Below are 17,260 nucleotides of genomic sequence, written 5' to 3'. Positions count from 1 at the left end.
AGAAAAACATATATCTTATTGCTATACACTTATAATTATGCAATATACATACATTTTAATTCGATTTAACTGTATGCAAAACAAATTATACAATTGCAGCGAAATAGGCCAGCGAATTATACAATTTAGGCCAGCGAATTATACAATTGTATATGTATAGCAAATTATACAGTTTTATGTTTGCTATGGAGCGCAATTATGCAAAGTTTGCTATAGCATACAAATATAAATTTTTTGTTTGTTATATGTGAAAGTTGCCCAATAAAATATCAGACTCATATTTTTGCAAAAATGACCGGTTTTGTGTTTTTGTAAAAAGCAGCCTCTTTTTTTCTTAAAAGTGACCAGAAATTAAAATATAAAAAAATACTTTGAAATTATTATTTTTTTCTTCTTTAGCAAAACACAAGTTTACTATTCATTTCCATCATGAGGTAAATTAAACTAAATACCACATTAGTAATGAATATATTTGTGCATAATAATAAATATAATTATATAAAAATCACAATAGACTTGGTTAAATCGAACAAATTTAATATAAACAACTTAATTAAATATAAAAAAAACATGAAACATTAATTTAAAATCACATTGTGAAATGTAAAAGAAAATACATAAAGGTGATCACAAGCCAATAGTGGAAGCAAACTAGTTGAACTAACAAATTCACAAAAAATAACCTCTTTTCTTGCTAATCTAAATTATTTTTTTCTTCTCTTTTTTGAAAAACTTGATACTCTCTTCAATCTAATTTTTCTTCTTTTTGTGCGCCTTTCTCTTATGTTTCTTTTATTTTTCTCTTGAAATGAAAAGAAGAATGTGGTTTAAATAGATGGTAAATATTAACACCCACTCTTCTTGAAAATTTAAGAATCAATGCATGCATTGGACTCATTATCTTTCCAATGTGCCACCCAAGATGGTTAATCGAATTTTTTTTTCTTTTTTTTCTTTTTTCAAGAGCAGATTAATTAAAAAGATTGCATTGCCCTTTTAAATGATCCGTTTCTTTTATTCATGTGAAAATTATATATATAGCAAATAAATAGTAATATTTTAAGTTATAAGATTAGATCTAGACTTTCAAGTTGTAAGATTAATAATATCAGGTTATAACATATTATGATTATTAAAAAAGGATGTTTTTAATAATTAGAGACATTTATTTTTAAAAAATAAAATAATAAAAGAAATAAATGAAAACGATTTGGTTGATTAAAAGATAAAAAAATGAAAATATAAATGTTAATTAAATTTGATTTGGTTGGAGATAATTATGAATTAGCATTAATTAAGGATATTAAAATTAATTAAGAAAAATATTTTTCTTAATTAATGTTAATTTGTAAAAAACAATTCAAAAAATCAGATTTTTTGGAGAATTTTGATTTTGTTGTGATGGAAAACGATGCATAAATATTAATTAAACATGGGGAAATGAGATACTTCAAGTCTGTATTCATTAATGTTTAATGTTGTATCTGCATTCAAGTGAAATGAAGAAAAAAAATTATAAAGATGTAAATCACTGTCATACATTATTAATACATACTAAATCATTCAATATTTATACAATGTTAATATCTATATAAAATAAACAACTGGAAAAAAACAAGTATAATATTTGGTCATACAAAGTTCATACACAAATCACACGATGATACAATAATTATTTTTAGTTTTTAACTTTTGAAACCCTTTAATACCATATAATATTTGTTGGTGTGTACTTGATGTTGGTTGACATATTGACGATCTAATCTACTCAATTATCAGTTTTGTCGAGTTACCGATATGTGTTTTCATTTTGGTCATATGCTTGTCAATCTTATCAATAGATATAACATATGTTAAACATTAAAATATTAGAGAAAAATTTAATAATAATTAATTTAAAAGGGATTGAAAAATAACATTATCTTTGAACTCTTTCAACTCCGCCTTAACATGTCATTACATATTAAGATATTGCATAAGTACTTTGTAATATGTTAAAAAAATATTAAATCATAATTTTTTATTGTATACCTCCGCAATTTCTGCCTTCAACTCTACATACTATTGGTCGAAGGCAACACCATGCTTTTCTGATGTTCCTTGATCTTCTGAATCGTGGTGACTTTCAGATTGATGTAAAATGTTCGGATACATGGCATCTAACTCTTCGTCAGTAAACATTATATTTCTGAATTTAAGCGGCAATAGAAAAAAAAAGATGTGAGAATAATAATTTATAAAAAGAAAAGGTGATAATTTGTAATTACTAAATAACATTAACTAAAAGATGACATGGTTGTCATGTGTTTTGAAAATCGTAGCTTTCAAGTCATCAGAAAAGATAATGTCATTTGTTTTCTTCAAGTTCAGAATATGCAGTGTGCGATTTGAAGCAAGAATAACAATTGTATTGTCAAAGGATCAAATCACTCATAAAATCAGACCTGCAATCCTATATGGAATTGACTAAATTTGAATGATTTAGGATTGTTCAGCAACTAACGCTGCACAATTTAGGAGTGAGTTTAAAACATTCATTGCTCCATGTAAAGTTGACATATTGACCGGACTCAATCAAATCAAAATACAATTTATGAATTGTTGTTTTAGAGGCCTTCGAACCAGTCAAAAATGAAGAAATAAAGTACAAAATGTCGATTTTGAAAAGGTCATCATTATTAATCTGACTTGGGGACTTGGTTCATTTCCCAAAAATATACCAGCACACGTCTATTTGGGATAGATGAATCCGCAACAAAATCAGTATGTGGTCCACATTTGAGCCCAGTTATCGCTGTGAATTCCTTGATTGCAAAATGTAATTTTATATCATTTATTTTCATATTTTCAAATTCAAGAAGAAACAAATGTCACAATAGTTTACATTGAATCTGTATGTTGTGTAATTCATAAAATATACCAAAAGATGTTTGTTCCTGAAATTGTTGAAACCTCTCTTGTCCGAGGAAACTCAACAGATCACCAAAAACATTCATGTTTGTACATGAAGACCAATGCGTGTATATCTTCTTCGCCTATAAAATTGTTAAGACTAAATTATCACAGATTTAATACAAAAATCAATAATTTTTCATTCCAGCAATATCTACATTTTAACAAAATTTATAATTAATTTATATGTTCATACAAATATTATTCATATCTCATACACATGCATATCAAATCAAATTGCAATCAAAATTTATACAAAACATATTAATTAAATATTTACCAATACTATTCAAAATTTATACATAATATAGTAGTTAAGCAATTCATACAATTCGCATACCAATTTAATAATTCATCATATACACACAATTAAGAGACAAACTCACCAGTGTTAATACACAATCGATACCAATATTATTCAAAATTTATACAAAACATAGTAGTTAAAAAATTCATACATATCAATAAAATAATTCAGCAAATATACACTATTAAAAGACAAACACATCAATGTCAATACACAATCATACAAATATGTAATCCGATAATCAAAATTCATACACTATCCATCAATCAAATATCAAACTCACATCCATAAACATTTTACCCATATTTTAGATAATTTTGAATAATGTGAAAATTAATTAAATATATTACTTACCCTAACAATTTATTTGTCTTTTTTGGAAGTTGGTACATCTGATTTCTTCCTTTTTGCTGATCTTCTTGTTGATTGTCTTGAAGGTTTAGAAGATTGAGAAACGTCGGTACTTATTGATTTTTTTATTTATTTTTTTGTTTCATTAACAAAGTCATAATCAGATCCGTAAGGGGTTTCAACAATTTTTCCTCCCTCTTCTTTCCCTTCTGATTTACCAGAGTCCCTGTTTTCTTTACATCATTTTTTTTTCACTTTTTGAACCTTGGATTGAGCAAAACTACCAGTCGCCGACTTCAGATTCTCAACTATTTTAGGCGATGGAGTTTGAGTTGATATATTGAACGATGGAACATGAAATTCATCTAATAAAGTTCCTTCAACAAATCTGGGACTCTTACGAGACGTTTCAATGCATTTCTTCGACATGATATGAGAAGAGTAACAAGATGGAGGATTGTGGAGTTAGAGTAGATGGGTTATGTGAAAGAGGAGATGAACGATTGTGGATGTTGGGAAAGATTGTATTGTGGTGGTCGTGTGAGGTGTGGGAAAGAACGTGGTAATGTATAACTTCTGATTGGCGTGTGAGGCAGGGGGATGTGATTGGGGTATGGGGTGATTGGTTTGTAACGGTAAATAAGGAATTATGATCAATCTAAATCTCTAAAAATAAGTAACTGATAATTTTTAGTTTTTAAAAAGGCAAATGTAAGTAAAAATGATTAATAAAATAAAAATTTAAAGAGATCGTTTTTAAAAAGAGAATTGTAATTAAATTAATTAACTTTAACTATAAATAATCACTAAAATAAAATTTTAAATAGATTAAATAATTTTTAAATTAAATTATAATTGATATTTAGATAAACAATATATATATATATATATATATATATATATATATATATATATATATATATAAACATAATTTTAAGTGATATGCTATAACCCATAAATAATTTGTTATAAAGAAGAATTTTTTAAAAGTATGTTTATAACCCGTAATATAATCCCTTAAATATGTAAATGGTGTAATTTTTTCTTTATTCATTCATTGAATAATAGCTAAATGGATCATGTGAAAATTTTAGAAAAAAATATTTATATACATAACTTTACTTCCCTTATTCTCCATTTTTTCCTACCTTTTTGAAATATTATATAAATCTCTTATTTCTGTCAATTCTTAAAACTTTCAGATACATAACAACCCTTCAACCAAAAATCACGTTTATACTCCACTTTTTGCTCCTCTTTCTCTTCCTAAATTCACTCCACATTTTTAGCCGTTACAATTTTCAAATTAATTTTATTTTTAAAAGAATTTTTCTCTAAAGTCAATCAATTTCACACATCCTAATAGGTAGAGTTTTATCTTCACCATTATTATCTTCTTCATTTTTTTTCCAGATTTTTTTTTTTTGGATACATCTGGATCATACCCCTTCATTTTGTATTGAGGTTACTCAACTAAATTCTTAGATACTAATATGAGATCGTGGGGTCCATCTCGTCCTCCCTCCTCCAATTGTCGTTGTTGGTAGACTTGCTGTGATAATGTATTCACAAGGTTTTTACTGTGCATTTAATGGACTACCACAAACACAACAATAATCTGATACATTAATATAGATATGTTGAGAAGGAGAAGGAGAAGCATATCATGTTGTTGAGGTTTTTTTCTGATTTTTTCTTATTCATCTTTTTTTGATATATATGAATTCATATCTTTAATGTATCAAGTTATTTTTATTTTCTTAAATCAATGTTCAATGCATTTTTTTTAATATTATGATACATTACAATTTCATCATGCTCAATATATTGTATCCAAATTATATAATCTACCATGTATCAAATGTTGTTATGTATCTATAGTGCTAAATTTTAGACTTATTAAAATTTGAAGATATGTGGATGTACACATTAATCAATAAATACACTTGATACATAAATTCTATTATTTTATAGATAAAGTATCATGTATCAGATTAATTATTATGTACATGATACACAATGTAACATCAAATTCAACAATTTTCAAACTTTGTTGCAATCATATGCACATCAACTTACTATTGTGTTATGTATCACACATAAAAATGTTATTGGAAATAATTATATGTATAATGTACCTTTTTATAAGATACAATATTTCTTTTAAAAAAAATAAGATACATAAATAGTAATATATCATGCACTAATTTTTTCGCATGATACGTAATTTAAATCTATATTAAATATATCAAAATATATCTATTACGTAACAACTATCACAATTCACACAGTAATGCATCGATCTTAAACCTAACATCTTATGGGCAACAATTACCTATTTAATGTATCTAGTAAAAATGCAATCAATTTAAACAAGATACATATAGTAATGTACTGATAAATCTATCCATCTCGAAACACAAATCAAAAAATGATTACACAACATTATAAAATGTATGGATGAGTCATCAAAACTGTGTATCTCTGCGGCCTTTTTGTCTGTTGTATCAATGGATAGTTGATACATTGAAAATTTAGTCTCTTGTTTCTTCACATCACAATGTATCAGATCTTCTTCAAATTTTTCCTTCATTCATTGATCTTTAACTCACCTGCAATGGTTGATTTGAGATTCACTTTTGTATCATTCATACCTCATCTCACTTTCTCATTTTGTGGAATGTCTCAGCAAAATCAATAGATCCATGTTGTATCAATATAATTTATCTATAAGTTTAAAAGATTCTTTGATGAACAAGGAGAAGAGATTTGAATTATTATTTTGTTGATTCTGTTTGGACTCAATTTGTTTCGTCATATTTATTGTATCAATAATTTCTTCTTCAACTTCACTTCGTCATTAATTTGGTAATTGGAACACTTGATTGATTCTTCATCTCCTAAAAAAAGACCCTAATTTAGTGTCGAATTCCATTAGCAGCAGTATCTTCATCTCTTTCTCCAAGAACTGAATTTACAAAATGGTTTCTTGGAAATAGATTCAACTCATTTCCTAAAACCATCAAAAAAGTTTTCATGTCTTTATTCTACTTTGAACGATCTTTTATTCTAGACGACAATTTTGTATTGAGGATTTGATCGTAGATTCAATCATCAATAATGGCGAATTTGAGATTCAAAATTTCAAATTGATAGAGAAGATTAAAATTTGATTTTTGAATTTTGTGAAGTTGTTACATAATGCAGTGAGTTGATATCAATCAGTTATGCATAATTTGTGGGAAAGAAAATCAATTATGCGTGATTTGTGGGGAAAAATCAATTTTATATTAATATTTCATATTAAGTGCAATAGAAAAGTTTTATAATGTATCACAATTAGTGTATCCAAGTGAAATTTATGTATTCGGATGACTGATATTTTAAGGAATTTTTGCAAAATAGAAAAAAAGTATGGATAAAATGTAATTTAGAGTCTTACACTATGGGATTTATGTAAGTTATACAAAATTTCAAATAGGCCCAAAATGTAGACCTATTTAACTAAGACCCAAAATTTCAAAAGAAAACTAACCCACTAACACAAAAATTTAAACTTTAAACCTATCTTGAAGATCAAACACAACAAATTGAATAAAAAATAAAAGTAAAAATAAACTTCAAACAAAAGTTCAACATGATAAAACTTTAAAGAACACTAACAAAAACAATACATAATTCGTCACCAAAACTACTTCTATGATTAAAAGATTGTGATAGTGATGGATCGGCTAAGGATAAGAGGAGAAAAATATCGACACAAATTTTTAGGTGAATGGGGGGACTGAAAAACTTCGCTAAAAAATTTTTGACGAAATTTTGACATAAAATTCACATCAAAAGATAGCCCTTGAAGAGTTTTACATATTTATGAAAATAGTATAGGATTTGATTGATCGAAACTTCATAAATCTAAAGAAAAATTGATGACTTGTGTTTGTTTTTCTTATATCTATTAAATTTGCCTACGGATAAAGATGAATGATTTGTGGATTTGTGTAGAGGAGGGTGAAAGAAGAGATGGTAAAATTTGGAGAAACTTTTTGGCCATGGGGTGGAGGCTGCCGGCGGTAGCGGTGGCCAGCCGACGGTGATAGTGGTAGGTGGAAGAAATGAGAGAAGAGAAAAATAGGGCCTAAATTCTAATTTTTGGAGTCTTTTGTATTTTGGTAAGGTCACATTATAGCCCTTGGATCAAAATGTTATGAATAGTTAAGATTCAATTTTGACCATTGCTATTAAACTGGGTTATAATTGATTGTATTATCAAAATTGGATCTAAATCAGCAATTCAAATAAAATTGGATCATTTGGGCTAATTAAAAAAGAACAATAACATAGACATACAAACCAAAATACAAAATAAAATATAAGGAAAGACCTTACTATATATTGTAGGAATAAATTAAACACATCAAAAGTTAGGTGTTCACATAGGTCATCTGACATATCCTTAAGCCCCATGTCAAAAATTTATTAATTTTTGTCTTCTTTTCCTGGTTCGTTCGCACATCAAGGTGCGATTAAGTTTTTAAGGTCTTTATGTCCTTACAATGGCACACCAAATTTGAATTTTGGCTTTTAAAGATGGTAATATAGATTTTTAAGGAATTTTTTTTATTGTACCTTCAATAATTTAGTAGAAAAAACTTGTGTAAATACTCAATTAAGGTGTGTTATTTGATCTGTACTGACAAATACTTATAACAATAACTTTGCAGAAATATAAACAACAAGTTTAAAATATGTACTCAAAAAAATAATTAATTACATAAACATACTGTCTCCCTTAAGGAAATTATTCCCTCTAGTACCCGAGATTTAAAGGAATAGATCCTCTCAGGATAGAACAATTCTTTTTACTAGTGTATTAATACAAAAACAATGGTGTCAGTGAGCCACTCAACAGAAGCAAAGTACACGAATATTTAATTGTACAGAAGAAGAAGAAGTTTAATTTTTTTGTCATTTTAAAATTAGAGGAAATCTCTCTATTTATAGACAACAAGTAATAGTGTCAACAAATGTTTATTGTGCCTTTACGGAATGGTCACAACTCCTTAGAAAAGTGACAACCCTCCGAAAAGATCACAACATTTTATAAAAATCACAACTTTTCATAAAAGTCACAAATTTTCATAAAAATCACAACTTTTTGTGAAAGTCACAATTTTTGTATGCAAGAGAAAGGTTAGTTTTGAAAATAAATAAATTAAAAGGAAAAATTATTGGATGTATTACTAGTAGGAGGTAGAAGTAATACATAGGATATTATCATGGGATAAATTGTTAAGACAAAAATATCGTTCAAATCATTTTAATTATCTTATTTATTTTCCTAATTTTATGTTTTATATTTGGACTGATAAATTTATTTAAACAAATTAGTTTACAAATTATTTAGAGAGGATTCTTTGTTACTAAATAAATACATATTTGAAATGGAAATTGTTTAGCATTTACTTATTAAAAAAAAGAATATATCACTACGTGGCTTTTGTAATGTTAATTGAATGTATTATTATTATCATTATTATTATTATTATTATTATTATTATTATTATTATTGTTATATATTCAATACCAACCAAATCAAACCAACCACTAATCGGAGTTTTTTCAATTTGGTTCAATTTTGTACATCCCTAACGACAGGAATATTTTTTATTGCAAAATGTAACAAAGAATATAAATGATCTATTTCTCATAGTAATAAATTTGGCATTATATTTATTTATCGAATTTTAGTTTAATAAAGAAAAAAGTTGAACATAAGTTATAATATACAACTCTTCATTTCAAAAAAACAAAAAGGTATACTACTCTAATTAAGTAATACAATAAATTTGGTTGTTGAGAATAATTATTGTATCCAATAAAATAATTTAAATGTGGATTAAAGTAATGATTATTTCATAAAGTTTGTTTGACAAGCGATTTGATTTCGTAATTATGAGATAAAATATTAAAATATCTATCGTAAAAGTATCATTCAAGAATCAAGACCACCGATCTTACATTAAAAAACAAGCATGTTAAACCTTTTGCACAAATCGACAAAACAAAGAAGATACGAAGAAAGATAACATCGTTAAAATCCTTCATTTTGTTTGTTTGTAGGAAGCTGTATGGACAATGAAAAGATTTTGTCCTTTTGTTTTGAAATTGGAAGGTTATGTGAACTATTGTAGGTAGGGGTACAAAATTGAAACGAATCATAAATCGAGTTAAATTAAAAAAAAATTGACTAGTAATTTAATTTGATTTAATTTGGCACTGAAAAAATTATGATTATATTTGAGTTGGTTTGAGTTTTAACTTGAAAAAAAATAATCGGAGACTAAATCAACCTGACATTATATATATAATTTTAAAAGTTTATTTTATGTATAAAAATACTTACTTTGATATAATTTTTAATTTTTTTTTTTTGTATTTTTTCATAGTTTTATCTTTTAACATATTATTTGAAATATGAAACTTAGAGTTTTGACTTTTGATGGTCCAATAAATGTTATAGTCCATAGATTAGCTCAAATCAAAATCAAATTAATGTTAATACTAACAAAAAAAAAATTAATTCAACACTAAAGATGACAACAATATTGAATATAGAGAGAGAGATAGATTACACCCATATACACCGGTCCACATACACCCATAATTGTAGGTAAGAGTTTTATTTTATACATCTATGCAATGGTCCCATAATAATGAAGGTAAGATAATAAAAAAGAAAAAAAAAACACTAGTTAATAGTTACATCAACTAGTCCAGAACTCTTAAAATTTCATCAGCAATAAATAGAAAGCTTACATTTCAATTATGCTGAGATGGAAATTCCTGTCTTCTCTTAGATATCTTACTCCTAGTAACTAATCTCAGAAAAATGTTGTCCTGAGGATCCGACAAATGTGTGGGAACAATTCGGAGAGTCCAAATTGCCACAATAATTCTAGTTTCATCAGTTGTGACTCATGAAAATTAGATTCACTATCAGTTGAGATTTCAAGGGGAGCAAGAACATTCTGGTGATTGAAAATGAATTTTATCACATAATGTTAACATTATGAAACTGTCTGCTAGAATAAATGCCAGAAAATCACGAAAATAGTATTTTGTGAAGCACATGCAATTTTAATAACTTGACAGCACCAAGTTATGTACTTCTAACCAAAACCATCCATGTTTGGTTTTGCAGGGTACTAAGGACAAACATCATAATCCAAGTTAACAAAGTTCTAAATGTTAACTAGGTTGCACGAATCAGCTTTGAAGGTAATCTTGGACGAATAAAACCGTGATTATCAACTAGGTTGCAGGAAGCAGCTTTGAAGGTAATCTTGGACGAATAAAACCTTCATGATAATCACTGCTAGTCTTCCTCCATACATCAGAATCTTCATCAGGATTATCCTCCTCTATATCATCAGAATCTTCATAATAATCACTGTAACTGTCTTGATCATCATCAGAATCTTGAAAACAATCACTTCAACTTTCTTCCTCATCATCAGAATCTTCATGATCCTCACCGTAACTGTCTTCCTCATCATCATCAGAATCTTGATCAGATTTAGCCACTGAGGATACATATACATGTCTACAATTGAAATCATTAAAATCATGTGAAAGCTCCAAATAATGAAGATTCGGGGCAAAAATTTCAAAGGACTATCATTTTCACTTCCATCATCTTTCATCCAGTTACCTTCCAATTTCAGGTTTTTTACTTTTAAATAATTAATTTAAATAATTAATTTCCAGGCAACGAAAACCCCCAACCTTGTGAAACAAAATAGTTTCCAAAACAGGACAGCCTGACAGTAAGTTCACAATTTCAGCATCCCAGTCATATTCTCCAAAGTTATGCTCTTCAGAGACTTCCACGCTAAAGCAATGTTAGAAACCAAGGAACTTTCAACTAGATGTAATGTTCTCAACGTTGAACAGGTGAAGAAAGATTCAGGAACTACACAGAGAGGATCAGAAAATAGACTATAACATGTTGCATACAAAAACACTAGGTGATTCTTTCCATCTGTCCTAGCCTTGGTGGTCAGCTTTACCTAGTACCTAATAACCTATTGCTGGTGAGAGGTGACCGGTATCCCATGGAATTAGTCAAGATGCGTGGAACCTAACCTGGACACCACGATCATTAAAAAAGAAAATATTCCATTTTCTTTTAACAACAAAACTAAGCCAATTCTTTTTTCTTTTTTCCCTGAGGTAGCTTTTCTAGTTGGTGATGCTCAAAAGAACAGATCACATAAACAATGTTTTGAAAGAAACCTGGATTATTGTCATTAGGATCATCAGTTGTCACTCATGAAAAACAAGATTCACTATATTGGCTATACTATATCAATTTTGTCAACAAAGTAGGTCAAAGAAAAGATAGGATATAGAGGACAACACAATAGAACTTCCATCCGTTGGTAATGAAGAAAAAGAGAGAGATATAAAAAAGGTTATGATAGCATGAATGTAAATCCAAAAACTTCCAAGTCAGCAAGTCGCATGCCAAGTGACTAACAAATGATTAAGTTATAACCTCAATCAGCAGGAAAAAAATGAGGTTCCAAGGGGAGTGGGGGAGAACTGTGTGGTGGTGATGGAAATGACTTGCTCTGATTTTTCTAGCGGATGCATAAACGGAAGGATAAAACCTAAACTTCAACTAAAAAGATTCAGCAGCACAGTAAGCATCAATTAGAGACTGTTAAAATTATTTGGGGTAAACAAACAATGCAGACTTCTTTCTTCCAAGTAAAGAGCCATAGAGGAAACCATTTCTCAATCAGAGTTTGATGCTATTGCCAGAAAGGAAGCAAAACACAACATTTAATGAGGGAAATTATCATAAAAATGTGGTTTGTAGATTTACTCATCATAATGTATTCAGGAAAACAAAGTGTTACAACTTGAAAGAAACTGGCAATGCACAAGCAGAACATCTAAAATGCAACAAACAAAAATTTCATGAGAAACCAAGCTACTATACCATTTGATATACCATAACGGTAAGTTCAATAGAACAATAATTTATAACATAGAGAAGTTTAAGATTCGGGATTGCATGAAGTTGATCTAAAACTTGACACAAGGGGAAATTCATGTATCGTGAGACAGAAATACTTGTAGTCTAGTTATAAAAAACTCACTGTTGGAAGATAATCACAGAATCGGTGGAGGATCCCAGTTTCTTAGCCAAAGGCGATAAAAATCGAGACATACACTTGATTCCACATATCTCACACCTTTGTCTATTTGATACGATAATGAACTTCTCCAAAACCACCGTATTCTTTAGCAAAAAATTTGAAAGTTTGAAAAGCTTCTTAAGATGCTCCTTCATGCATACTCCAGAGAAGATGACAATCTTAACATTCTTTAGATTGGAAAACACAAAGCTTGAAATATATCTCTGCAAACCAATACTATCACCTTTGACCAAATATTTTCTCTCAAAACAGCACCTGGAATCATCAAACTGGAGACGAAGAATATAATCAGGACTAAATACAAGCCAGCCTAATGGAAACTGAACTAGTGTGACAAAAATGATTTCATAGTATGTCTGGCACTGAAAAATTTCAAACCCCACAGATATTAGTGGTGCATGGAAAATATTATGATGGTCATGCGTATCATAAATATTTGTGGCATAGTGTGATAATGCAACAACCCTTTCATTTCAGAGCCCATTTAACACAAAGAAAGCGACAAAGTGTAGCTTTCATATTACAGAAGGAGAGCTTCTTAGTGATAATTTAGGATATATTTTGAGTTCTCATTCAAAAACAACTTGTGGGAGGGGGACATAGATTTTAAAACTTCATTACATGAAAAGATGTAAAAAGAAAAGAAAAGTTCCACAAAGTTACTGGCTGATTTTCTATTGTTATGTTGAGTGTCTCCACAAGACGCGAGGCTTGCAAAAGTCCAGCTGCGCCATACAAACTAAACTTTTCCAAATGCAACTCCAGTGCTAGATATTTGCATTCCAATTCTGGAATTGGCACCTCTTTGAACTGCAATATGCATAGGACCTGGTGCAGTAATCCCAATGAAACTATTAAACAATGGAGAAAGCAATAAAGAAAGCACTTCACTACAAAGAGATAGTGTTGTAACAAATCTAACAATGTGCTAGTTTCGGATAAGATAAAGGAAATAACACACTTCCAAAATTGACAACGGGATTGCAGAAAGGTACAAAAGTACCCACAAGTTTCTGTAATTTGTCAAGCTGGTTGGTGAAATTCATGCATTTTACATTCTGAAGCTGTCTGCTAACTGTAGTTTTTCTTTTGAGAAAGATCATGTAATTTTAATAACTTGACACCAAGTTATGTACAACTAAGCAAAAGTATCCTTGTTTGGCTATGCAGGGCACTAACGACAAACATCACTAACCTGAGTGAACAAAGTTCCGAATGTTAACTCGGTTGCATGACGTAGCTTTTGAAGGTAATCCTGGAGGAGGGTCTTAAAATTTTCGTGATAATCACTGCAACTGTCTTCATCCTCTTCATCAGAATCTAGATAATCATCCCCAAAATCTTTAATACACATAATGTCAAAAGTTATCTTAGCATTAACCACAGAGGATACATCAACAAGACTACAGCAGAAATCCTGAAAATCACGCGACAGCTCCAAATGCTGCAGATACGGGGCACAAATTTCAAATGTGTGACCACTATTATTCACGCAATAACCTTCCAATATCAGGGTTTTTACATTTAACGAATTAATTTCTAGGCGACGAAAACCCCCAACACTATTAAATACTATAGTTTCCAACGCAGGACAACCTGAGAGTAAGTTATTAATTTCGGCATCCACTACCGCCATACCCTCCAATTTTATAGTCTTTAGAGACTTCCAGGCTATAACAATATCAGAAACCAATGAACCATTCGCAATATGTAATGTTATCAAAGACGAACAAGTGAAGAAAGTTTGAGGCATTATGTAAGGAGGATGAGAATAGATTACAACATGTTGCACATTTTTTTTAACAGCAAAAGTAAGCCATCGACTGATTTGAGACTTATGCGTATACAGGCTACTGCAGTGAAGCTCAAACTTATCAAATTTGGAAGCAGTGGAATGAGACAATACGTAGTCAACAAATGATCGGAATCCTTTGGTTCTTTCCCAATAGCGTTTAGGAGAGAAAAAGAAAGAATCAAGTGAAGTCCAGACATACTGCCACCTTTTAGAGAGAATACATGTTGTGAATGCTTCCTCCGTCGGCAAAAGTGACAGAATTTGAAGCAGAAGTGAGTCCGGCAACTCACTGATACGATCGTCTAGGGTTTCTCCCGCCATGATTTTGTGTTTTGTGCTTCCCAACTCCCGCTTTGGTTGTACAAAGAAAACAGCCCCTGCAAAATAGGATCAAAATTGATAACTTTAAACCTGGTTGATTTATCCTAATGGCTATTTGCTTAGCGATTTTGATAATGATTTTTATGTGTTCTTAATAATTTTAAGGTTTTTTTAATATGTTAATTGATAGTAAATTATATAATTTGTTGTAAAGAAAGCACACAATATAAGAAGAAAAAGACAACAAGTATAAGATAGTGGAGATAATTTTCTTATTCAAGTATATCTTCCAAATGGTGAGTGATTTCTATTTACAGTGTTGAGATATTACTCCAAAAATCATCTAATTAATAGATACATAGTTATCTTGGAAGTTCTTATCACTTTGGAAGCACCTATACATGAATTCATTTAATAGTGGATAAATCTGATGGATAATCCACATATACTATACAATGGATTTACAACACTCCCCTTGGAATTCCATAGATGATGTGTCTCGTTAAAACTTTATTAGGAAAAACCCAGTGGGAAAAAGCCTAGTGAAGGAAAAAAGAGTACACATATCTCATAATACGTTTTGAATGTTGTCTCGTTAACCCAACTTGGGACAAAATCATAGTTAAGGAAAAGAGTATTACGCGTATTTCGCTCTCCCTATTGAAAACTTTACTTGATATCTCGGAGACGGCGCATCCCAATCTTGTATCTCAACTTCTCAAACGTTGATGTTGGCAATGTCTTAGTGAATAAATCAGCAAGATTATCACTTGAACGAATTTGTTGAACTTCTATCTCACCATTTTGTTGAAGATCATGCGTGAAAAAGAACTTTGGTGAGATATGCTTTGTCCGGTCTCCTTTGATGTATCCTCCTTTCAATTGAGCTATACATGCAGCATTATCTTCGTACATTGTGGTTGGTATATTCTTTTCAAAGAAAAACCACACATTTCCTGAATATAATGGGTCATTGATCTCAACCAGACGCACTCTCGATTTTCTTCATGAATGGCTATTATTTCTGCATGATTTGAAGAAGTGGCTACCAACGTTTGCATCATTGATCGCCAAGATATTGTCATGTCTCCACATGTAAACAAATAGCTTGTTTGTGATCGAGCTTTATGCGGATCAGATAAATACATTAAAATGAAATCATTTTTAAAAAAAATCAAACCTGTGTATCAAAGGAAGAAAAGAAACTAGTACATACAAAAATGTTGGACTGCATCTGCGTCATCAATCAGTTCCGACTTGGATTCATTTGAATAGAATAAACTCATGTCCATGGTCCCTCGAAGATATCGAAGTATGTGTTTAACACCATTCCAATGTCTTTTTGTTGGGGAGGAACTGAATTTTGTCAGTAGACTTACTGCAAAATAGATATCTGGTCGAGTATTGTTAGAAAGGTACATTAGTGCCCCGATCGCACTAAGATAAGGAGTTTCATCACCAAGAAACTCTTCATCCTTCTTTTGAGATCAAATTGAATCATCATTTATGTCAAGTGATCTCATAATCATTGGGGTACTCAATGAATGCGATTTATCCATATAAAATTACATCAAAACTTTTCAGTTGTGCACTGTTAGACAAAAAATTTATTTGACAAATTATCAATCTGTAGGTCAAGACAAAATTCTGTTTTACCAAAACATTTTCATAAAATACAAGGACAATTAGGGTCATTCTTTTGTACCCTTTTTTTTCTTGACTATTTCAATCCATATAAGGAATCTTGAAGCTTTATTGAAAAAGTTTCTTTCAAACTTTAATATGCTTCATACACCTCGATTGTTTCAAGGATTTTTATATAACCTTCTTTGTCTAGCTAAACATTACAATTATTCGTTACATACATTCAAGTTTTTCGTATGTTGTCAGATCAAAACAAACCTCATTGCATCCACCATAGGATAAAAATATTTCCAAAAATGTCAGGATTTTTGCGACAAATCTTTATGCCCCAAGGCACAAACCGTTTTTGATATATTATGGTTATACAATCACATAATAATTTATTCATACCCCACTGACATTATACCTTGATTTATGGACTATTTGTCCAAAACTTCACTTTTGTAAGTGAAACAATATAGTTGAATCATGCATTTTACTTGGCCAACATTTTATCTGTCCAAACTATATGACAGATTTGAATTCAAGATCCTCGTCACAATCTATATCATTGAGCGCTACCTCATACCAAAGATATTATCGACGGTTATTTGATATTGATTCCAATATGACATAACTTATCGACATCTCTTCATTTTTCAGGTACCTTAACCTTTTTCGAGG

The 17,260-nt window shown here is 29.8% G+C and overlaps 1 protein-coding gene and 2 long non-coding RNA genes across 3 annotated transcripts; 1 reads left to right on the top strand and 2 right to left on the bottom strand.

Annotated features, from left to right (window-relative positions):
• Nucleotides 1-2,809: 2,809 nt before the first annotated feature.
• LOC101264857 (uncharacterized) lies at nt 2,810-4,279 on the bottom strand. Its single transcript, XR_182348.5, has 2 exons — nt 3,614-4,279; nt 2,810-3,035 (listed from the first exon to the last, which is right to left on the bottom strand). It is a non-coding gene; the product is annotated as an uncharacterized lncRNA (long non-coding RNA).
• Nucleotides 4,280-10,406: 6,127 nt separating this feature from the next.
• On the top strand, nt 10,407-11,904 carry LOC138348819 (uncharacterized). The gene is made up of 2 exons (XR_011221437.1): nt 10,407-10,641; nt 10,812-11,904. It is a non-coding gene; the product is annotated as an uncharacterized lncRNA (long non-coding RNA).
• Nucleotides 10,643-15,084, bottom strand: LOC101265065 (F-box protein At5g03100). Its single transcript, XM_004229225.5, has 4 exons — nt 14,033-15,084; nt 13,501-13,665; nt 12,778-13,106; nt 10,643-11,213 (listed from the first exon to the last, which is right to left on the bottom strand). The coding sequence occupies exons 1-4, from the start codon at nt 14,951-14,953 to the stop codon at nt 11,105-11,107; spliced, it is 1,524 nt and encodes a 507-aa protein (XP_004229273.1). The 5' UTR covers nt 14,954-15,084; the 3' UTR covers nt 10,643-11,104.
• Nucleotides 15,085-17,260: the final 2,176 nt, after the last annotated feature.

The sequence above is a fragment of the Solanum lycopersicum genome, chromosome 1 (assembly GCF_036512215.1).
Source record: "Solanum lycopersicum chromosome 1, SLM_r2.1".
Taxonomy (NCBI): Eukaryota; Viridiplantae; Streptophyta; class Magnoliopsida; order Solanales; family Solanaceae; genus Solanum; species Solanum lycopersicum.
Note: the sequence above shows the minus strand (reverse complement) of the source record. Positions and strands in the feature narration are given on the sequence as shown.